The 24,721-nt window shown below is 37.7% G+C and overlaps 3 protein-coding genes across 3 annotated transcripts; 1 reads left to right on the top strand and 2 right to left on the bottom strand.

Moving 5' to 3' along the window:
• Positions 1–1,029: 1,029 nt before the first annotated feature.
• Positions 1,030–1,962, bottom strand: LOC105078650 (olfactory receptor 10D3-like). The gene has a single exon (XM_010967235.2). It carries the CDS (start codon positions 1,960–1,962, stop codon positions 1,030–1,032), a length of 933 nt encoding a protein of 310 aa, XP_010965537.2.
• Positions 1,963–6,314: 4,352 nt separating this feature from the next.
• LOC105078626 (olfactory receptor 10G9) lies at positions 6,315–9,614 on the bottom strand. The gene has a single exon (XM_074356902.1). It carries the CDS (start codon positions 8,744–8,746, stop codon positions 7,811–7,813), a length of 936 nt encoding a protein of 311 aa, XP_074213003.1. The 5' UTR covers positions 8,747–9,614; the 3' UTR covers positions 6,315–7,810.
• Positions 9,615–17,604: 7,990 nt separating this feature from the next.
• OR10G6 (olfactory receptor family 10 subfamily G member 6) lies at positions 17,605–18,691 on the top strand. Its single transcript, XM_010967236.3, has one exon. It carries the CDS (start codon positions 17,641–17,643, stop codon positions 18,565–18,567), a length of 927 nt encoding a protein of 308 aa, XP_010965538.3. The 5' UTR covers positions 17,605–17,640; the 3' UTR covers positions 18,568–18,691.
• The last annotated feature ends 6,030 nt before the right edge of the window (positions 18,692–24,721 follow it).

Raw genomic sequence — 24,721 nt, 5'->3', positions numbered from 1 at the left:
TGTACAAATATACACATATAGATAGATATACAGATGATATAAACGTAGACATAAAGGTGAGAACAGATACAGATGAAATAGTCATGGACAGGAAATTAGAAACTTTAGTTCCAATTTAGTCACTAATAAGAAAGGAGAAATGCCAAAATGTTAATGGTGGTTATCTTTGGGTACTAGGATTAATGTAATTAATTTCTATTCACTGTACTTTTTGACAGTTCTCCTATTTTCTTCAAACCTATTTATTAACATGAGAAAAAAGATTATTTTTGAAGGTCCAGGAATTCTGGAATTCAAACTCAGTCTTTGACTTAATGAAAGGAAATCTGCAATCATTATTACAGAATTGAAACCACTGTCATAGAGAGCAAATATATTCACAAGAGAGTGGAGGGTCTATGAAAATATATGTAGGTAGATACATGGATATCACCTGGCATCTGAAATGTAACTGGATTTCTTTATATCAGATCCAAATACATGACATTCATCAAAACATAGACTAAAAAATGATAGAAATTAATGGAACAAATTTAACAGACGACAGATTTTTTTGGCAAATTGGAGAACACTCTGTAAACTGAAGAGAAGTTCCTGGAAGAAGTAAGCATTTATGCTGTAATCCTTACAATACAGAGGCAGCATTAGTACAAAGTGAAGACCCTTTTATTCATGCCCTAGCTCCGCAACTTTCTCTCTCTGCGATGCTGTCCAAGTGTCTTAATCTCTCAGTGCCTTAATATCTATCTCAGTACATTGGGATAATAATATCTACTGCATAGGATAATTAAAATAACATATGCCAGTATTCGTAAAGTGCATAGAATAGTGACTAGTACATGGTGAGCACCATAAAAGATTTTGTTGAATACAAATTTTTATATATGTACACAGATTAACCACACCAGAATCTATTCAACCTCACCTACTTGTTCCAAATCCCACTTAGCGGTCACACCGACTCTAAGAGACTGGCTGCCCCGGGTAAGTACAAGACAAAGTTGTAAGGACAAATAATGATGAAAAAGCTTACACCCCACAGGCATGTACCCCTTGGATTAGGGCTTTTCTCAGAGCCACCTTCACGTCCTTGTTTCTCAAGCTGTAGATCAAAGGATTCAGGGAAGGGGTGACAATACTGTTCAACACTGGAACCACAGAGCCCAGCCTCGGGCTGGAGGCGGGCCAGAGATAAATGAGGACCACCGGCCCGTAGAAGAGCAGGACAGAAGCCAGGTGGGCGCTGCAGACTGAGAAGGCTTTGCGCCTGCCCTGTGAGGAGCTGATTTTCAGTACAGCAACCACAATGCGAGCGTAGGAAGTGAGGATAAGGAGGAAACACACGAGGGCCACGACACCTAAGTTGGTGAAGCTCACCGTCTGCGCTAGAGAGGTGTCTGCACAGGCCAGGGGCAGCACCACCGGGATATCACAGAAGAAACTGTCCACCTCGTTGGGGCCGCAGTAGGGCAACTTAAAGATGAGGAAAGTGAGGGCAGATGCATGCACACAGCTCCCCATCCAGGTGCCTAGAGTCAGGACGGCGCACACCCTGTAGTTCATGATGACTGTGTACCGCAGGGGGTGACAGATGGCAGCAAAGCGGTCGTAGGCCATCGCGGTGTAGAGGAAACACTCAGTGCAACCCAGGAAGTGGTAAAAGAAGAGCTGGGAGGCACAGCCCTGGAAGGAGATGGTCCTGCTTTGCCCCATTAGGTAGAGCATCATCTTGGGGGAACTCACTGAAGGGAAAAATATGTCAAACACTGACAGGTTTCCCAGGAAGAAGTACATGGGGGTGTGGAGGGTGGCGGAAGTGAGGACGGCCAGAAGAATGAGCAGGTTCCCCAGGAGACTGAGCAAGTAGAAGGCAAGAAACAAGACAAAGAGCACATTTTCCAGCCCGTTTGTGTGAGGGATTCCTGTAAGGACGAACTCAGTTACTGGAGTGTGATTCCTCATCTTCACGTCTAGTCCCACCTGGAAGATCAAATAACAGCCTCGCTGAGAGGAGCTTTTCCCAAAACACTAATGACTTCATAGCACCCACTGGAGAGTGATAATATCTGTACACTGCAAATAAGTTCTAAATGGAAGTCAGTCCAGTTGTCACGGATTAATGTGCAACATTAAGTCATTTATTTGTCATCTGATTCCCCAGAAGGACAAGAGAGAACATGAGAGGCAGGACAGGACAGAGGGCAGAGAATGAAACCTACACTTGGATACACCTGAGTTTAAAAGCTGAGTCTGCTTCCCACTGTGACCTTGGACAACTTAAACCATCTCCAAACTCCCTCTGCATCTGTAGACATACTATGGCAATTATCTTACAGTTCTTGTGAGGATTAACGCTTTTTAATGTATACAAAGTCCCTAATGTAACACCTGCTCCTATCCACCCTTGTTCAAAAATTCACTCAAGATACAAATATTCTGATTTTATAAAGTATTTCTTAGGCTGACCTGCAGAAGTTTGGAATTGATTTGAACGATTGATGTGAATGATTCATATAAATGCTTTCTCCATAATCAGCTGGAAAAACTGAAAACTGATCATTGTCTAGTGGGAATACAGCAAAAGAGGATGGAAACAATAATATTTAAGGTAGAAAAAAGGAGCACACAATTGCCAATATTAAAACAACTATCCACTTTCAATGTAAAATTTAGTCTCTCAATAGAACTTACATCTGCAATATGACTAAATGTATGCAATTACCATTCAGGTTTTAAAGGCCAAACAGGGAATATCTTAAGAAAAATCCATGGATCAGCTAAGTCAGTGCAGCCCAAACTCAAATAGAGCCAATTCCCCTGGTCTTCTCACCTGCCTCTAGTGCACACAACCCATCAGATGAGAAGAAAGTGCTCTAGAGAGAAGACAGCTACAGATGGATGGAAACAGTGAACTTGGGCTGAAAACCAGGCTGCACATCCACCCTCCTCTTCCCTTTAAGATGCTGTGGAACATGAGGACCAGGCTCTGAAACCAGAAAAGGTGAACATGCCTCTTTGCCAGACTCAGTCACCCAGGCCTGAAAATCTAGACCCGATAATGCCTCTGGTCCCTAAGCAAAGGAGTGACATCTGTTCCCTCAAGAGAGGAGATGCTTTGGGTGTTCCTTTGGGAAAGTCCCCCCAAGTGGGCAGTAAGGAGAACAGAGGGAGCAATTAGACTGGAGACTTTCCCCTCCTTCCTCCCCACTGCCTCTGCCTCATTCATTCTTAAAGTGTAATTATGTAAAAGCATTTAGTTATTTTGTTTTTAAATCTCTTTGATTAACAAGAACTCTGGGGTGTGTTTTTTCCTCTAGTGGGGAGCCATCCATCGGGTTGAGATATTTGAAACTGCCCACTGCCCACTGCTTGGAAGAACTGGACTTAAAATAGAGCTAGGGATGCAGAAAGTAACCACTTTAAGAGGCCAACATCCCATTCGGTGTTAACAAAACTGTTTTTCCTACAATTAGCTTTATAATCCCCCATTACCACTTTTCAACTGCCTGAATTAATTTAGCCTCTTCTAAAAACCCTATTTGCATTTAAGATCACTACTAATGTTTATCTTAGCCTACTTTAACTACTGTAACTTGCTTCAGTTTATGTTTCAAGGACCAGTCTGCTGATGCTGTGTAGAGAAAGGATCAGAGCAGACAAAGGCAGACTTAGGTAGGGCTGTGAGCACATTATTTTTACTGGCTGCCCAATGGAACAAGCACATGGATCTATTAAAAACGTTATCACTAAAATCACTCTGAGATAACACAAAATGCACAAAATGACAATGGCTTAAGTAATCTTACAACATGCTAATAATCATTGTCTTTTTTCATGCTAAGGAATTCCAAAGAGTCTTCTATCTCCATGGTTTTGAAATAATAATTACTTCTTACTGAGAATATTCTATTTCTTTTTTTAACCAAACTCTTCAAGGCCCCTTTATTTCATCCTGGCACCAGCCCTATGAGTATATGTTTTTTTTCTTTTTAAAGATAAAGATCGGGCTTAGAAAGTTTAAATAGTTACCGAAGTTTACTCCAAAAGTCAATCACAGAACCTGGATTTGAATTTCAGTCTTTTTGCATTTAAAATTTATGTTCACTTCTACCAAAATGGAATAAATAATTTGTCTCAATTTAAAAAGTAAACTTGTTTAGTCATATACTGCTCATTTTTTTTGTTCAATTAGCTTTCTTTTCAAAATGAAGGTCATTAAATCAGATGATTAAAGCTTAAAATTTTTTGACTAGCAATGATTCCTATACTATTCTAAACAACTTTTTTGAGATGTAATTGGTTGCCAAGCTCTGGGCAACCATTAATCTACATTCTGTCTTTATGAATTTGCCCTTTTGGATATTTCTTACAAGTGGAATCATAAAATATGTTTTCCTTTTTTCCTGGCTTCCTTCATTGAACGTAATGTTTCTGAGATTCATCTCTGTTGTTGCATGTATCAGTATTTTGTTTCCACTACTGATGAATAGACTGTATCACATGGATATTTATGCTTCCTGAACCACAGGGTAAGATTCTAACTTTACTCCTAGTATCTACAGACCCCCTAAAAGTTATTGGCATAATTAGAAACATTTTGAATATTTTGAAATCATCACTATCCAGTCAAAAATGAGTAATTTTGGATTGTGTCACATATTAAATAGTTTAGTGTGTGAATTTTGAATATATATATAGATATATCTATATATATATATATAAAACCATAGCTTTGATTATTTAGTTTCAGCTTCTCATCTCAATTTCTTTTCTGTGGAAAGCAGTGGTGAATTAGTAAAAATCAGCCCAGCACTGAAATAAATTATAATTAGTAATGTGCCCCAATCTTCCCTTTTTCAATTGCTTTTACTACAAATTGAGTATTTACTTTGCATCTAAGAAATTCCAAGAATGAATTCTTTAAGGGGTTTATATATCTCGTATTACTAGCCCTATGACTCATTAACACACACATTATGAAAAGACACAAGCCATAATGAGCCTCTGTATATACCACCTCACTTCAAATTCCCAGAACTGATGTCCCTGGCAAAATCACAAGTGTCACTAAGACAAGTAACATAATAGCCCAAAACTGTATTATTCTTTATATTAAGTGTTATCTCTAGACTTAATATATCATTAATTCAATCAACAAGTATCTGTTGTGAAAATTCATTTGTCACCTGTCATTCTTGAACATCATCAAAACTGGACTAGATTTTGTGGACCAGCCAAAATCACTCCAAGGCATAGCAACTAGATCACCAGAAATGTTACTGAGGTGACATCGTATTTGTTTCCATAGATCTTTCTCCCACAATATGCTACACATATGAATCTGCAAATCATCTGAGCTGTCTTCTATTTCCCATTCACCAGTCCCTATCAGGATGATGTTACTAATATAGTCGACAGAGTATCAACATAATATCCTGTAAGTTTGTGAGTAGACAGATCACTAAAGATTAAACTGTTCCACAAAAACCATGAACCAAAAGAGGACCTGTCACATAGGTGATAAAAAATTAGCTTTGAATAAGTAAGTGCAAGATATAGTGAAGAATTTCTCTTTAAAACGTACAAGAGGAAACTGAAATTCTTATTTTTAATATGGTTGAATTATCAAAAGACATCATGAGAGAGAAAAAGGTAAGTTACATACTGAGAGAAGATATTTACTACACATAAACTAAAGAGAAAATAAAAATATTGGCAGTTGTAATATAGAAAAATATATAAATCAAGAAGTAAAATCAAAACAAAAAATAATCGGCAAAAGTCACATACAGACTTTTCAGAGAATGGAAAACAAGATTGAAATCAAAGAAAGAACATTCAGCTCCACTAGTTATCATGTAAATGCATATTAAAATTGTAATAAGATATAGTTTCATACTTTCAAGATTAAGAAAAAAATATGAAATCTAAATATACCAAGTACTAGCCAGAATGAATACCAAAAAAGCTTTGTTCTATTTAAAGTGAAAATTGGTACAAACACTAGACCTTCAATATAGTTACAGATACGTAATATACTCAGTGGTATAGCAGTTCTTTTCCAGGAATCTACATAAATTCTGCACATATGTAGTTCATACCATGTATAAAAATATACTTAGCTGTTCTGCTTACATACGGAAAAAAAAAACTGTTAACTCCTCTGGTATTGCTTGGAAAATGTTACCTGCTTTTTCACATCGTTGTTTAGTGTGAAAGAAGAGAGAAGAAACTGAGAAAAATGGAGAGAGAAAGAAATGTGTTTTATTTATAAACTAGATATTACAGAACTTCTCAAAACACTGAGTAAACTACAGCCATTAAAATCAATGTTTTAAACACAATTTTTAGGCTAAAATGCTGCTGTGGGATTCCATTTATATTAGTTCAAAACAGGAATGAACACAGATAGAAAACTTACAAAAGAAAATCTAAGGGAGGGTTAACAGAAATTTCAGGATACAAATATATGCACATATCTGCATTACTGGGACATTGTGCTGTACACCAGAAACTGACACATCATAACTGACGGTACTTCAATTAAAAAAAAAAATCCCAATCTCTCTCACCAGAGATAACCACTACTGACATTTGGTGCATTTTTCATTTTCTGTGCACGTTTTAACATAGCAGATAGAGCTCATACCCCTTAAGTGTAATCAAAACAACAATGAGATATCATTTCACATCTATTAGGCTGGCTTTTATCAAAGAGACAACACGTAACAAGTGTTGGCAAAAATGTGGAGAAAAGGGAACCCTTGGGCACTATTGGTCAGAAAGTAATTGGTGCAGCCATTATGGAAAACAGTATAGAATAGAGATTCCTCAAAAAATTATAGCTCAAGTGGTAAAATGCATGCTTAGCATGCACAAGGTCCTGGGTTCAATCCCCAGTACCTCCTCTAAAAGTAAATATAAATAAGTAAACCTAATTACCTTCTCTTCCAAAAAAATAAATAAATAAAAAAAATTTTTTAAAGAAAGCAAAAAATATTAATAATGGGGTATTAAGCCATGAGAAGAAAGGAAATCCTGCCATTTGTGACAACATGGATGGACCCTGAAGGCATCATGCTAAGTGAAATAAGTCAGACAGAAAAAGACAAATACCTTATGAACTCTTATATGTGTGGAATCTAAACAACTATAACAACAAAAACCAAGTTCGTAGATACAGAAAACAGAGTAGTAATTGCTACTGTGCTAGTGGCCAGAGTTCTAAAGAGGGAGCAACAAGAGTGAAGGAGATCAAAATGTAACAACTTCTAGTTATTAAATAAATAAGTCATGGGGATGTCATGTACAGCATGGTGACCATATTTAATAATACTCATATATTTCAAAGTTGTTAAAGAATATATCTTAAAAGTTCCCACAAAAGAAAAAAAAATGTTGTCACTATGTACAGTGACAGATGTTAAGTAGACTTACTGTGGTGATCATTTTACAATATACACAAATACTGAACCATTGTGTTGTACAGCTAAAACTAATAGAGTGTTATATGTCAATAATACTTCAATTAAAAAAAAGATCAAACTGAATTCTATTGCAAGGAACTATGCCAATATAAGATAATCTGATATATAACTTTTGGTTTTACTAAATTAATAAACTGGAATCTCATGTTAAAAATATCAAATTATGATTTTTCAAATTCCTCAGAAATACTAGTCAAACAGATATTCCTGTGAGGTGGTTTGGATAAAGTTTAACATTGAGAACTATAAATACAATGCATTTCATGTTGCTGACTAAATTATCTTACTATATATTTTAAATGAGCATAACTACATCACAGGGTTTATTTGCTATGAGAATACACTACTCTGTCTTTAAGCTTCAACAGAGCTTTCCTCACTTCCTTGTTCCTCAGGGTGTACACCACAGGGTTCAGAAGCGGGGTCAGGACAGTGTAGAAAACTGCCACAATCCCATCCACAGCATCCTTGGAACCTGGCCTCAGGTAAATGAAAACACAGGGAACAAAGAAACAAAGGACCACAATGCAGTGGGAGGCACAGGTCTGAAAGGCTCTGTGTCTCCCCTGTGAGGTGCGGATCTTCAGGATGGAGCAGACGATGGACACGTAGGACAGCGCTATCAGGAGAAAGCAGCCTGAGGCCACTACTCCGATGTTGACAAAGATCACCATCTCGTTGGTGGAGGTGTCTGCGCAGGCTAGTTTGAGGATGGGCGGTGCATCGCAGAAGTAATGCTGGATCTGGCTGGGTCCACAGTAGGGCAAGCGGAATGTCAGTGTGGTCTGGACAGCAGAGTGCAGAGAGCCGCTGAGCCACGTGGCTGTGGCCAGGAGGGCGCACGCTTGCCCACTCATCATGCTGGCGTACCTGAGCGGGTAACTGATGGCCAGGTAGCGGTCGAAGGACATGACTGTGTAGAGGAAACATTCGGTGCTCCCCAGGAAGTGGAAGGAGTAGAGCTGGGCCACGCAGCTGTGCAAGGAGATAGCCCTGCCTCCCGGGGACACCAAGGTCATCAGCATTTTGGGCACAGTGACCGTGGAGAACCATATGTCAATGAAGGACAGGTTGGTCAGGAAGTAGTACATGGGGGTGTGGAGGTGGGAATCCACCATAATCACCAACAGGATGAGGAGGTTCCCCACCACAGTGAGGACATAAATCACCAAGAAGATTCCAAAGAGGAGCAGGTCCAGCTCTGCTGCATGGGGAAGGCCGGTGAGGATAAACGTTGTCACTAGACTCACGTTTGTCATTTCTCCATGCCTCTGGTCCCTCTCTCTATGGGAATATCAAGAGCACTCAGCATTTAATTGAGAACTGAGAACCCACTGTCCATGTGACAACTGCATCATACATGGCAGATAATTCTAGAGTTATACTCAACTTTGCTTATTACAAACCTTCTTTGACAAAAGTGATAGAATTATTTCATCTTCTCTCTCTCTCTCTCACACACACAGAGGCACACATAGATATATGCAAAAGAAGTTAGGAGAAATCCACTGTTAATTTCTATTGATGTCTCATAAATACTACTAACTTAGTAGCATAAAACAAAGCAAATTTACTACCTTAACATTTTCTGTGGGCCAGGTTAGCTGGACTCTCTGCTCCAGGTCTCACAAAGCTGAAATTAAGTTGTCAGCTTGGTCTCTAATCTCATCTGAGACTCAGGAGCACCTAACTTAGAAAAGTGCCTACCTAGCACTTGATAAGTACTCAATAAATGATAGCAAATCATAGAAAACTGTTGCCTTGTTTTAAAAAATGTGTGTGTGAGACATAATTACCCTAATCACTTATATGGATATTAGAACTCAAAAAAGTGGAACAACTATATTTCTAAAATTTCTACTATACCAGTGGGATACTATCACCAGGATAAATTACATATAAATTAGATGAAGTATGAAAATGTTTAGCAGGTGAATTGCAAGGTAGCCTGAGTATCAATCACAGGTATCAATATTTGACTTGCTTGTCCATGCTATAGCAACTTAGCTCCTACTTGTAGGTCCCTGTTACTAATTGTATATATACAGATATGTATATGTTTTATATTATATATATGTATATATGTAGTGTATACAAATATATATATATATGGAGAGAGAGAAATTAGAGACAGAGAAACAGAGAGTGAGACAGAGACTTGACAACCACATTTAGAAGGAAGTCTAACAATCCCCAAGTATCTTATTTCTGAGGAAGTTTGATGAGGAAAAGCAAGGAGAAGAGAAATCTACCTTTCAGTATGTGATTCCTTTCAATATAAAACTCATCTGTGTTTCCCCCTGCACCTTGCCTAAATATTTAACTTTCTACATGCTACGCTGAGGCACCTGTTTGCAAGTTACTACTATAAGAACAGATATACCTGTGATTGGTGAGAAAGAGTGATTCATTTCTGTTCAAGGACCCAACCAGTTGAAGGACAGAGAATGGAAACTAACATAGCTAGACAGGCAGGAACTTAATTTGATTTAGTTTCTCAGGGAATAGGAATACTCTCAGGGCTTCAGGTTCCCTGGATAAGCAAAAAAGCCACAGAAAGGGGCTAATGAAAGATTTTTAATAATCATGCATTTATTTCCCTATGCATTCATTATTCGAACCCTCCTGAGAAGAGGTCATGTCTTTCTGGAGCTAGCAGTTACACCTAAAAGAAAAGAAGGACTCAGAACCCTCAGGACCTCTCATCACTGATGAAGATAAACTCACAACTGTTTATTCTCAACTTAAAATTGCCCAGAATCCATAAATGGTCACCCCCTGTTTGTACCTCCATCTAACATCTCACTCTCTCCTCCATCATCTTTTAAGGTGATTTAAAACAGCTGAATTTCCAAATTTTTTACCATTGAATTTAGAAATAACTGTGGTAGTCTTTATTACATTTATTTAGGTAAAGATATTTTAAAGAAACAAACTTGTGGTTGCCAAGGGGGTGGGAAGGGACAGACTGGGATTTCAAAATGTAGAATAGATAATCAAGATTATACTGTATAGCACAGGGAAATATATACAAGATCTTGTGGTAGCTCACAGAGAAATCAATGTGACAATGAATATATATATGTTCACGTGTAACTGAAAAATTGTGCTCTACACTGGAATTTGACACAACATTGTAAAATAATTATAACTCAGTAAAAATGTTAAAAAAAAAGATATTCTAAAGAAAACAAAGGCTAACCCCCCAAAAAATGATACATTGAATCTAATGGATTGCATTTTAAAATACAAATTTTGCAGTTAATTTTCTTTAATCACATGTAATAAAGCTAGAGCTTAATAACCATACTATGAGAAAACAAAATAGTTGGGAATTTAAACCAATTTCTTAAACACCACTTCAGTTAGTGAGATAGTTGCAACTATCATCCCTAATTATGTAGAAAACAACATCCTTATGTATTATCTAAAATAAAATTAATTTCAGATGAGTTAAAAATCTAAATAAAGGTGGGAAATCTCAAAGCAGAAAGTTAATAAATATAGAAATAAAACCTGAGAAACTAGGGAAACCCTTCATAATGAAGGGTACTGGTACTGTGAATCTTCTAGTTTTTACCTCTCTAGATTATCTTGGCCATTTGGGGGCCCCAGTCCCCATTAGATTATACACTCTAAGGGGCATGTGTCTACAGAATAAAATGCTGGGATTGTATTTAGAATTGCATTGAATCTATTTTAAAAATTGAGAATTGGAATCTTTAAAATATTGTCTTCCAAGCCATGAGCAATTTATAAGCCTCCATTTCTTTAGCAACTTTTATATATTTCTCAAACATGTTCTGCAACTTCTATTGTTGAGGTCTTACACATCTTTACTTACATTTATATCCAGATCAATAGTTCAAAGGATCTATAAGAGGTACTGGTAGAAGGAAAGCCATGACTTTCCTCTTTTCATATGGAGGGGCTCTCTAAGGTGTGAGTTTCTAGGCACACTGCACAATGAGAAATGTCTGGCTTGTCATAAAAACACAGCATTGTAGAATTCCTGGCTTTTATCTCCCAACTAAACACTTGTATTAACACATAAGGCAATAATTTTCTACTCTGCCCTCTTCCTTATCCAGTGAACCTGGGTAATTCCATAACTAGATCCAGAGATAAAAAATTAATAGTAAACGAGTGCAACCTAATTTGGCAAGATCAACACATGTTTGTGTTTTGCAGTGATAATGGCTTGATTCATCCTATTGGCAACCAGCATAATGAGTTTCTTGATAAGAAAAAATGTTGAAGAAGATAGTCATTAATATTAGCTGTTACCTCCTAGCCATTTGCAAAATAAGTATTGTACCTCCTACATGTATTTTCTGCATTGTTTCGGGATATATTTATTTACATGTTTTAATTTTTTCCCCTACATTCACACCATTATTATGAGTTCATGATAAATTTATTATTTTGTCCATACATCACATGATGGTGAGAGTTAGATTACTTCAAAACCAGAAATGGAATTGACAACACTTAGAGACTCCAGATTTGAGTCTGGATGAAATTTAAGTGGTGATATATTGGAATAACTCCTCTGAAACGATTAGCATGGGAATAAGCTTGCATTGTATTAAGTGCTGACGTTGTATGTGTGTAAATACGAGAGGAAGGATGTCTACAATTGGTGTGCAGTCCATGTGGTGGACTGCCATGGATTTTTATTGCTACACTTATTTCCTTCTACCAGTACCTCTTACAGATTCTTTGTACTATTTATTTGGTGCTTCAGAAGTAAAATGAAATAAAAGAACCTTCAACACAGTGTAAGATGACATTCTTGAACATTATTAAAGCTGGAACAGATTTTTTGAACTAGCCAAACTCATCCCAAGGCAACTAGATTACCAGAAATGTCACTGAAGTGACATCTTATTTGTTTCCATAGGTTTTCTCCCATAATATGCTACACATATGAATTTGCAAGGCATCTGGGATATAGTCTATTTCCCACTCACCAGGTCCTATCAGCATGATGTTACTAATATAGTCAACAAATGTAATATCAACCAGCATAATACCCTGTGAGTTTGTGAGTGGACAAATCACCCCAGATTCAACTGTTACACAAAAACTATGATCCAAAAGAGGACCTGTCATATAGGTGATAAAAAGTTAGCTTTGAAAAGTTAAATGCAAGAGGTAGTGACGAGCCTTTCTTTAAAAGACATAAAAAGAGTGAAGAGAGGGGAGTTGCCAAGACAGTACAGTAAGAAGACCCTGAGCTCACATCCTCCCCTGGGCACACCAAAATTACATCTACCTACAGAGCTACTATTGATCAGAGTGACCTGAAGACTAGCAGGGAAGATTTTCTACAACTAAAGCTATAAAGAAGGAACTACAGTGAGATAGGTAAGAAGGGTGTAGACCCATATCCCAAATAGGCAACCCACAAATGGGAGCAAAATCACAACTCCAAGGTTCTCCCCAAGGAGCAACAGGTTCAAGCCCCCATCAGGCTCCACAGCCCAGGGGTATTGCACCAGGAAGATGAGCCCCCAGAACATCTGGCTTTAAAGGCTCAGGTTCTTGCTTTCTAGAGAGCTGGAGGGCTGTAGGAAAGAGATACCCCACTCTTAAAGGGCACATACAAAATCTCACATGTAAAAAAACACGTTTTTCTTCTGTTTCTTTAATTTTATATCTATATGAGATGATGGCTGTTCACTAAACTTACTGTGGTAATCATTTCATGATGTATGTAAGTTACATAACTATGCCATACACCTTAAACTTACACAGTGCTATATGTCACTTACATCTCAATAAAACTGGAAGGAAGAATAGTAATAAAATAAAATGACTTGTAGTCTAAAAAAAGTACACCAACAATGATTTAAAGTAAATAATTAAAGCATATTAAAAGACAAAAAACAATTTAACAAGTACTTATTGGTCTATCATTTGTCCAACACTATTTTTGAACTACCAGTTCCTCTATTATCTCTATATAGTTAAGTGATTCTATATAACATACCTACATAGCACATATGTGAGATTTTATTCACTAAGCAGTATGACCTTTAATTTTTGGAAAAGTCCATGTTCTCAACAGAACTCAGTTTCTCCAAGTGCAGAATGGGGGGATGCTCTAAATCATTTCTCTAAAGGGCTGTTCAGCTCTAATCTGCTCTAATCTATGTGTGTTCAATTTTTAAGGGATTGCCAAGTTCTTCATAATCCATCTAGCTTACTTACATACTCCATCTCCTGTTTGCATATTGGATGATCTAAACAGTGCTGCCTGTCCTAGTGCAATGCTGTAGTAGTTACCCTCTTTCAACCCGAGTTAAATTCAAAGGGCACTGTTACAGTAATTAACATGGCATTTATGTAGCATCTTTGGCTTTAAAGTTCATTCAAACTCCATGCCCATAATTTATGGTGTAAGTAGGTATGGCAATGCTACCTTCAATTTATAGATGAGAAAACTAAAACTCAAAGAAATGGAAGGAGTGATCCTGACTCCAGCTCAAGTGCATGCTCCCAGCAGGATTCTACGCCACAGGGCCATTACAAGGACTACGTAAACTTCCTGAACAGCCTTGGTTCACGTTTGGCTATTAACAAAGCCCACTGAAACTTATTTCTTTGCAAGTTAATTGCCCCTGGAGGGGAAAGGAGAAGTGATGTCAGCCCTTAGCCCCTACCCTGTGGGGACTATAGGCAGGAAGAAACTGCTTGCCAGAAAGCCAGTCTCCACAGGTCAAAGCCTAGGGGACTTGCTGCCAAAACTACTTTCAAAAAGGCTAAGAGGAGGAGGAGTGAGCCCAGAGAGGTGTAAGACAGAACACAGTGACAAAATCAAGAAGAGGGGCATGTCGGGGGACGAGATCAGGGAACCTGCTGAGCTCGAAAAAGACCTTCCCCAAGAAAGAGCAAAGAGAAAGAAACCGAGTCAAGGAGCAGTTCGTGGCCTCATGGCCGATTCACATCCAGGTAGCGATGTCTTCATCAGCAGAGAAGACTCCAGGAGGGAGACAGAGGTGTAGTACTGGAACTTCTTTTGAGACATATATTTATTAAAAATATGTTAGAGGCATTGGGAACAGGGAAGACAGCTGAGATCTCCTTCCTGTCATTTGTAAAGTGTTATGATTTACAAATAAGTGTTTGGGGAGGAGAGGACCTTTATACTCTGCTCATCAAAGACCAATTTACTTCTCAGGTGAGTTTAGGGTCTACCTGAAGCCTAGTTAGTTCACACAGGATTTAAATGGCCAGATAAAGCTAGTATATGGGTACTAATATCCTTTTCCCCAAGACTTTTTGTGGAAACTGCTTCTCTTCCCATTACACAGATGAATATATTACATGCTGCTAATATAATGTGGTGCTGACTAAACTGTAAGGACCACGTAACTGGAGCAGTTTTAGTTGTTCATGGGTAAACCAGGGGTATTCTGTCTTCCCGAGGAGAAAAGATGATTATTTCTGTGCAGAGAGAAAAATAATATAAAAATGAATAAGGACTGAGATGTCAAGGCAACAGACAGACAAGAAAAAATTTATAGAACAGGAGAGAATTGAGGCTAGGAGAAAAACTGATTTTCCTTATGTAAGAACTCAATTTAAAGCGCGAATTCTTATTGATGGAGAAGAAATTGCTATTTCTTTTTTTGGTGAGAATCTACACCAACTCCTCTCTCTCTCTCTGTCTCTTTCTCTCTCCCTCTCTCCCTCTCTCTCTCCTCCACCTCCCTGACTCCCTCTTTGTATCTTTTTTTTTTTTTAACAAAGGAAATACTGAGACTAGGTATATTAAGAAATCTGTTCAAAATAATATAACTCATAAGTGGTGACGGTCTCAGTACTGGAATTCTTATGATTTGGGGAGCTGGGGTGTAAGACTTAACTGATATTATCTTAGATTAAGCGTCTTGGAATGTATTTATTCAATAAGTTATAAGACTCCTTCTGTGCAAAGTATGCTGTGAACTTGAGATGAAAAGAAAAATGAGGCATATTCCCTGCAGGAACTCACAGTCCAACGGGGGAAATCAGGCATACCAAGGGGTAAATGTCAATGTGCTTGGTAAGCCTATTATAGAAATGCAAATGTGGTACTGCAGGGGATACAAAGAATGAGTGGGCATTTGGGGGAAAGGGTGGCTAGGCTCTACTTAGTAAATCACACATGAATGAGATCTTGAAAGATGAGCAGAAAATTTTCAGGCATCAGTGGAACAAAGCCATTCCATATTAAAGGGACAAATGTATAAGAAACTAGGAAAAATGGCTACAGAACAAATTTGTTGGTTGGAGAACAAAGACATGAGGCTAAAGTAAGTGGACATCAGATTATGAGTCTCTCTGTTTGCACAGGTTGTGCCAGTAGGTTTGGACTTTGCCCTGAGCACTGGGATGCCAATAAAGGTTGGTAATCCAGGAATTGTGTAGGAAATCTCTAAGTATTTCCTCTGAAATTGCTTCACAATAGATTCTGTAGCTACGTGTTGAGAGATTATCTAGTCTCTATGTGGTTTAAACCCTTATTTAGGGTGCCCACCTATCTTAGTTTGCCCTGGACTCTCCTGGGCTTAAGAAGGAAAGTCTCATGACCTAGGAAACTGCTCAGTCCCCAAAACACGTGTTTTCCCTGATGAGTAGCCTCTGTGGTACTGAAGAAGACTGAGAGGAATGAGATTATTGATACACAGTGATTCACGGTGTAGGAGGAGAAGAACTAGATGGCAGCCACCCCGGCAGCCTTGGTTCTTTTGACTTTTAGGAGTCTAGCTGGAAGTCAAATTTTAGTCCACATTTTCTGAACCCTTCTGAGCCATCTGGGTGGCCCCTGAGTCCTTGGGAAGATGACACACCATTTTGGATATTTGGCTCCAGTTGGTAAACCAACGATTTGAGCTAAGATTGGTGGACAGGTGACACTAGGAAAGATACACCTTCCATGACCCTTCAGTGTCTGGAAGAGCTCTGGCACCCCCTTAGGCAACCTTTCCTGGTTTCTTCCTTTCACTGTGGCTGATGCCAGTCACCCATAGTCCTGGGATAGAGGCTTTTTGTGACACTGCTTCAAACCTGGAGGCTTCAGATCCACTATAGGACAACTCACTGGAAGCTACAGGGTCACTTCACAAATGCAGTGACTGAATTTGCCTAATACAGGACCGCAACATACGGTTTATCGAAAATAATAGCTAATATTATTGAGTGCTACCGTGAATTACGTGCATTTATATAATCCTTACAACAACTCCATAAAGTAGACCATATGATTGTCCCAACTTAGAGAAATAGGTAAAGAAGGGTGAAATGGCTTTTCCAAGATTACCAATGAGTGAAAGTGAAAAGGCTAGGATTTTAAAACCAGGTCTGATTTCACAGGCTATGCTCTTAAGATATAATATATGCTACCTTACTGAATGGAAATATGGACAGTTGGATGGATGGATGGATGGACGGACAAATGGACTGCCCTTATCCAGGAGCAAGAGAAAAGATGACAACAGGTTCCCTGGGGCTGAGATTTTGTACTGCTTCATTAATCTGAAGGATTTAAAATTAATGTGCATTTTTGAAATAGAATTTATGAAAGCAGACATTTCTAGTATAATTTCAAAGATTCTGAATATTTTGTTTGGTGTGTAGCCCATATAGTGCATTTTTTAAAATCTACACAGATTTTTATTTAGTATATTTACACTAAGAAATATAATACCAACTCTCAAATTCTAGTAAATACACTGCAGCCTACCTCTCTGCTACATAGACCAAAGATCAAACTGAATGAAAACAACAGAACAACCTGTTCTTCATAGACTGGTTTAGGTTTTATGTGATTGTTCTTCTTTCTGACATGAAAATCTCTGTGTATGGTCTTTCCTTCACTCTCCTGAATTATATACACATAATCTGTTACATCGGTTTTAACCTTAGAGAGAATGGTTGGTCTCTGGAGCCAAGCAGAATCGCAGAATCAGGAGTCGGGGGAAGCAGAGGGGGAAAGAATGATTAAGAACAACAGTTAGAGCAAGAACAAGATCTCCCTTTCTGATATCCTTTTCTGTCCGTGTTTGGGAATGACATAGAACATATAATCCATGCCTACAGAATTTAAAGGGCATTGATATTTTCCCTTCTGCAACTTTTTGGGGCAGATTTGAACAGCAAGGAAATGCAAAGTGGAAACCAGACTTCTGTGTCTCACTTCTTTTTAGTGGGCCTGCACCACCCGCCACAGCTGGGGGCGCCCCTCTTCCTAGCCTTCCTCGTCATCTACGCCCTCACTGTCTCTGGGAATGGGCTCATCACCCTCACGGTCTTGGCGGACACCCAGCTCCACCGCCCCATGTACTGGTTCCTGTGTCACCTCTCCTGCTTGGACGTGACCATTTCCTCTGCCATTGTCCCCAAGATGCTAGCTGGCTTCCTCTTGGATAGTCGGATTATCTCCTTTGGGGGCTGTGTTATCCAGCTTTTTTCTTTCCATTTCCTGGGCTGCACTGAATGCTTCCTTTACACACTCATGGCCTGTGATCGTTTCCTGGCCATTTGTAAGCCTTTACATTATGCCACCATCATGACCCACAGTGTCTGTAACTACCTAGCTATGGGTACCTGGCTGGGAGGCACCATTCACTCACTTTTCCAAACAAGCTTCATATTCCGGCTGCCCTTCTGTGGTCCAAACCGGGTAGACTACTTCTTCTGTGACATTCCTGCCATGCTGCGTCTAGCCAGTGCTGACACCACCATCAACGAGTTGGTCACCTTTGTGGACACTGGATTCTTGGCCCTCACCTGCTTTGTGCTTATCCTCACTTCCTACGGTTACATAGTGGCTGCCATCCTGCGAATCCGGTCCGCCGATGGGCGCCGCAATGCCTTCTCCACCTGTGCCGCCCACCTCACTGTTGTCATTGTTTACTACGTGCCCTGCACCTTCATTTACCTGCGTCCTGGCTCACAGGAACCCCTGGATGGAGTGGTAGCTGTCTTCTACACCGTCATCACTCCCCTGCTTAACCCCATCATTTACACACTTTGCAACAAAGAGATGAAGGCAGCATTATGGAGGATGGGGGGTCACAAGGATGTGTAGCCTCTCTGATTCATGCATGGCAGACATGCAAGAGATACTAAAATGCAGGGCAGAAGCTGGGACACTAGAGAATTGGGGAGATTTAAGACAGAAAAAGGATTCATGCAGAAAGTAGAAGACTCCTAGGTACAGAGGTGGAAACCTCGTTAAGTTCCACATTGTAACCTACTTTCAAACATGATTTTCCATGTTTCTTCCTTCCATACCAATGGAAATCAATCAAAACAACTCAACAAGGATGGCACCTTGCACAAAAAATCTAAGATAAGTAAAATGTCCACATAAAAATGCTCTCTGTGGCACCCATCTACATGTATATCATTGCTTCTAATCCCTGAGTTAACACCCATATAGCTTTTTACAGTTTACCAACAACCTTCATGCAAACCATGTGATTTGACCTTGACAACAATTAGGTGAGGTAGATTTTATTATTCCCATGCAATTGTGGGAAAACTTAAGTTCAAAGGAGTAAGAGGCTTTCCCACACTCCTTACCATCTGCTTTTCACTTTGGTAAAAAAGTGGTAGATGAACTTGAACTTGATAGGGTAATTTCATAAGATCAGGCAGCTATTCATTCTACGTGCACTGCATCATGACTGGAGTGGTGCTGGCCTTCTGAGTTTGCACAGGACTCCACTTTGGTAAAACCGAAGTGCGTGTGTCAAGGAGAAGTTTCCTTGCTCCACACAGACCAGGTCTCTCTGCTACTTTTATGGATATTAATTAAACAGATCATATGAAATTATAGAATAATATCTGTGCTACAACATTCTGGCGTTTCCCCACAACTGTTGAGCATGAATGAGAAGAATGGGATGGGACATGTACCTGGTTGCAAGAAGATGACCTGAAGCCTGTTCTATTGGACTTTTTTGTGATAATGTCGCCAGGGTCCAAGTGGGGGCCCTTCACTCCCACGTTATGGGATACAGGGGGCTACAAGTAATTTTGTTGTTTCAAATGTACATGGGTGAATATAGCCCAAGAAGTATGGTTATATTCTCCAAAATCAATTCCAATTGTTAAAAAATGGGCATAACGAAGAACTGGTATCTGTGGACCAGAAACTTTCTGAGCCAAAATGCGTGTGGCCAGTAACTTTTCTTGCCGTCTGCTGTAACGGCAGAGATGCAAGGTTGAGCATCAAAATATGTGTGAAAAGGCAACCCAATTCAAATCAACAAAAATGTACTCGGTATTAACTTCAAAACTGTAACATTGTTGTCTGTGCTAAATGAGTTTATAATCTTGTGAGAAGAAAATGCATTTATATATGACATATAGATAAAATATATGACTAGAAAATGAGTAAGAAGCAACTGGTGTAATTCAGTGTACAATAAGTATTGCAGTCTTTCAGGAAGAAAACATAAAGATCATTAGACCTGGATTCTGGAAAGTACAGAATGATCTATGGTTTGAAGATCTTGTAAAACCTAGTCAGTGAGAAGAAAGGAGTAGACAGAATTTTTCATGTGATAGAAACAATATAAACCCTGAGGATAATCCTAGGAGAATGCTCTAGAGACGTCTAATTAGCTATCTCAGTCAGAGCAGCCCTGGGTCTAGGGAGAGGCAGTTACAAGCCCTATTTGGCAAACATAAAAAACTGCAGTTCCCCATGGACACCTAAACATCCCATGGCACAAAAGGAAGCAGAACTCAGTTAATAAGCCTCCTGGGTCAGAACAGAGACCTGGAAGTCAGATTAAAGCAAATATGGGGACCTCTTTTCTCATCAAGGCCAATGACATATCATGCACAAAAATGAAGGGTTACATAAAAAAAACTTAACTTGTTGTTTAACTTTAAATAGAGAAATTAAAATATATCTCATCATTTTAAATTAAGAAGCCTACCCCTAAAAATAGCAAGCAACAAATTTTACTTTATCCTCTATCCACAGTTAAAGCAGCAGCAGAGCTGACTGAGTCCAGAACTTGAACCCTTCACTAAAAAGAACTGCATGGAGTAATATTTTTAATGCAACTTTACCTCTTAAGAGGATATTTTGTTTTCAAGTTTGTTTTTAGGTTACCCAGCCTTGAGAATGAGAAAAACTAAAGCAGAAGAGGAAAAGTAGTTAGCCTGAACATTTCTCCAACACTGAAAACAGTAACTAAAAATATTAGTAATAGTAATTAAAAATTAATTAAAATAGTAATTAAAAACATAAGAAAAATTAAAATGAAGATACAGATAGGAGATACATTTTAGGACTAAAGGCAAATTAGATTTAAAAGAAAAAGAAAAAACTCAAATAGTACTCTGGTATTTAACTTGACCCACTGAAGAGACTAAAAAGGGTGTGTGGGTAGACTATTCCTAGAAATTTAAAGAGACAAAATCCAAAGAAGAGCACACTATAAACCATTGAAATTGTCTTTCTGATTATTCAGTGAACACACAATCCCAAGCTTTGGAAGAATTTGTGGAACTCAGACTCCAAAAAGCTCACTCTGGATGTGTGATAAGACTACTGTGTTCTCACCAATATAATGAAATGCAAACAACAGACAAGAGTTAATAGGAGAGTTTGGCAAAATTTTCTATGCCTCCCAGATATAGGGTATTGTCCATCTCCATCTGCATAGCTAAGAAATCTTAAAAAAAAAAAAAAAAGGAGCAATAGTAAAAGTCTACAACAAATCAAGTTTTGCAAGACCTTCAATAAGAGTTGGATTTCCCAAGCTCTCTTAGAGACAACATGTTTGTTTGGATAGGATAGTAGTACTTACACCATCTGACCAATTTCTCTACTGAGGATTTTGTAAAGGAAAAAAAGCAGGCAATAATAAAATCCTACAATCTTTAAAGATCAAAGTATTCAAGAAAATAGGACATGAGAAACATGAAAAATACTTAACCTGATAATGTATAATAATATTATATATATAAAATAAGAAACGCAGGCAGTTCCTTATTTAATTGGAAAACACTAGAGGCATTTCCAATAAAAACAGGAACAAAGCAAGGTTGCACACTCGCTCTGCTAATATTTAACATTATATTAGAAGTGTTAGCTAATACACTTAGGCAAGAGATATAAATAGGGAATATTAGAGGAATAAGAATGGGTACAGAAAAACTAGAACCGTCTCCATATGCAACCAATATGATAGTATACCTGGAAAATCCCAATCAATAGTAAAACCAACTCGAACAATTTAAAAATCCAGTAATAAAACAAGATTTAATATTTAGAAATCAAAGTCTCCATATACAAAAACAATAAAGTGTTAGAAAATACGTTAGCAGAGAAAATTCCACTCACAAAAGAAATAAAGAAGATTCAATATGTAAAAATAAACGTAATACGAACAAAACCTTTATGAGGAAAATTTTAATACCTTCCTGAAAAAGTATACATGAACAACTGTAAACATTCTCTGTCGTTGGATAACATGACTTGGAATTATAGAGATGACAGTTCTCCCTAAATTAATTTATAAGTATGACACAATCTCAATAAAAATAAGTCACTTATGGAGTCTGACAAGTTCATACGGAAACACAAACATGTAAGAATGTACAATAAGACACTAGAAAAGAAAGTGAGCACAGGGGCTAAAACTGCCAGGCACTAAAACATATGATAAAACCTCTATACTTAAAACAATATGGTACTGACACTTGAATGGACCAATAGATACACAGACTAGAATAGAAGTCAAGAAATAGATCCAAGTACTAATGGAAATCTATTATATAATAATTCTGGCATCTTAATCTCTGTGATAAAGATGGACTTCCTAGCAAATGGTGCTGGGATAACTAGGTAGCCATTTGGGGAAAATATATATATATATAAAATTAGGTCCATCTCTCACCCACCTTAGCAAGGAATAAACTGCAAATATCTGGAATCTAAATGTAAAATATGAAACCATAAAGTAGTAAAAGAAAACACGAGTGAATTACTTCTTAACCATCGTATAGGGGAATACTTTTGAATTCTGACTCACAATCAAAGCAACCAAAGAAAATAATTGAGTATGTAAGTGGCTAAATTTAGGTAATGAGAAGTGGGTTTCTCATTGTCAGAGAAAGAAATTACAAATAAAGAGTGCAGAAGTGTGTTGGAAATTGGATTGGAATTTTAGAAGTATCATTATAAATGAACGGCCTTTACAATTTGTGCTGATAGACACAGAAATAAACACAGATGGGTTAGTATTCATACATATATTTCCTATTTGTTGAGAGGTTCTAGAAGTAGAGACACTTTAGTAGCGATGAGCAATGTACTTAGAAATGAGATCTTGGTTTCTAACTACAATTCTCCAATCAAAGGGCTCCTGAGAGAAGTCCTGGAGCCCAGGGCTGGGAAAGGAAAAAGACAACAGGAGCCTGGAACACTCTGTTGTGCCAAGAAATGAGAACGTGTATGAAAAAGATGAAGCGTGTCAATAAAATACAGAGGACAAACTGAAGGGAGTTCCAAATGGCCAAAATTGTACAACTTGAATAACAAAATAATTATTATACTGCATTATATTTAATCAGAAAATAAAATGCATATCCATGAATCCCTGCTAATAAAGATAACTGAATAAATAAATAAGTGAGAAAAATAAACCATTCTTCCTTACAGAAGAATACCAATCAATAATATAGAGGACTGAGGGATTTTTTTTAAATCACCATTAGACAAACAACAAAGTAATGTTTCCAGGCAAAACACATGGATGATTCTAAAATTTAGTGCTTGAAAGTTTGAGGAGATACAGAAGATAAGCATAGTCGCAAAGTATCTCCCCCAGGACATTTAACATAAATAAGAAGACATATTGACATCATATATACCCTGAAATGATACATATACAGAAAGGGACACAACATCACTTTTGTAGTATTATTGCCAAAAATGCATAATGTCAGTCTTCTCATGAGAAAGCATCATACATACCCAAATTGAGATACGTTCTATAAAATAATTGACCAGTATTCATCAAAAGAGTAAAAGTTATTAACTACAAGGAAAGAATGAGGGACTGTCACAGATTGGTCAAGATTAAGATCTTGTGTCAGTTCCTGGGAAAGAAAAAGGATACTGGGGGAAAAACTGGTAAAATTTGAATGTGGTCTGTAGGTGAGTTTATAGTATGGTACTAATGCTAATTTCCTGACTTTTATAATTTTACTATAGCTTACAACTTGCCAACTTTAGGAGAAGTTGGCTCAAAATATTTGTGAATGCTATTCTTTTTAAATTTTCTATAAATTTAACATTTCAAAATAAAAAGTTTTTTAAATTAGAAGGAATTTAAATTTTTTTATACTCATCCTTAATCAAACAATGTTTCCATTTATTTAAATCATGTTTTGCATCACTTGGCAGACCTTCCTTCTTTTGACTTCCTTCTTCCTTTTTTAATAGCTCACTGAGGTATGCTTTGTATACCATAATATTCAACTGTTTAAGCGTAAAATTCAATGACTGTAAGATTTTAAATTTACAAAGTTGTGCAACTATTACCATAATCCAATTTTAGAGTATTTCCAACCCTTCGGAAAGATCCCTCATGACCATTTGTAGTCATTCGCTGGTCTTACCCCAGTCCCAGGCATTCATTAATCTACTTTCTCTCTTTATATATTTGTCTTAACAGGACATTTCATAAAAATGGAAGCATAAAAATGTGACCTTTTGTGTCTGGCTTCTTTCATTTAGCATCATGTTTTTTAGTTCTATCCATTTTATAAACAGCATTAGAATTTTGTTCCTTTTTATTACCGAATGATCCATTTACAGACATACTTTTTTTTAACCCACTTATCAGTTGATGAACAACAAACATGATTGTTTCTAGGCGTTAGCTATTATGAATAATTCTGCTATAAACATTTATGTTTATATAGACAGTTCTCATTTCTCTTGTGTGGATTCCTTTGAATGGAAATGCTAGATCATATGGTAAATTCATGTTTAATTTTTCAAAGAAACTGTCAAACTGTTTTTCAAAGTGGGTTCTACCATTTTACATTCTCACTAGCAATGTACAGAGGTTTCAGTTTCTCCACAACCAATAACTCCTGTTACTCTTTGTCTTTTTTGAAAAAAAATCACATCCATTCCAGTGAGCATGAAGAGGGCAAATCTGATGTTAATTGGCTGAAATATCAGATATACACATAAACAACTGGAC

Source organism: Camelus bactrianus, chromosome 33 (genome assembly GCF_048773025.1).
Source record: "Camelus bactrianus isolate YW-2024 breed Bactrian camel chromosome 33, ASM4877302v1, whole genome shotgun sequence".
Taxonomy (NCBI): Eukaryota; Metazoa; Chordata; class Mammalia; order Artiodactyla; family Camelidae; genus Camelus; species Camelus bactrianus.
The sequence above is the reverse complement of the archived record's forward strand: the minus strand, read 5'-3'. Positions and strand labels throughout refer to the sequence as shown.

What these genes read in the sequence shown, in the direction of transcription:
- LOC105078626 (XM_074356902.1), bottom strand. Translation starts at nt 8,746, where the DNA reads ATGACAAACGTGAGTCTAGTGACAACGTTTATCCTCACCGGCCTTCCC.
- OR10G6 (XM_010967236.3), top strand. Translation starts at nt 17,641, where the DNA reads ATGCAAAGTGGAAACCAGACTTCTGTGTCTCACTTCTTTTTAGTGGGC.
- LOC105078650 (XM_010967235.2), bottom strand. Translation starts at nt 1,962, where the DNA reads ATGAGGAATCACACTCCAGTAACTGAGTTCGTCCTTACAGGAATCCCT.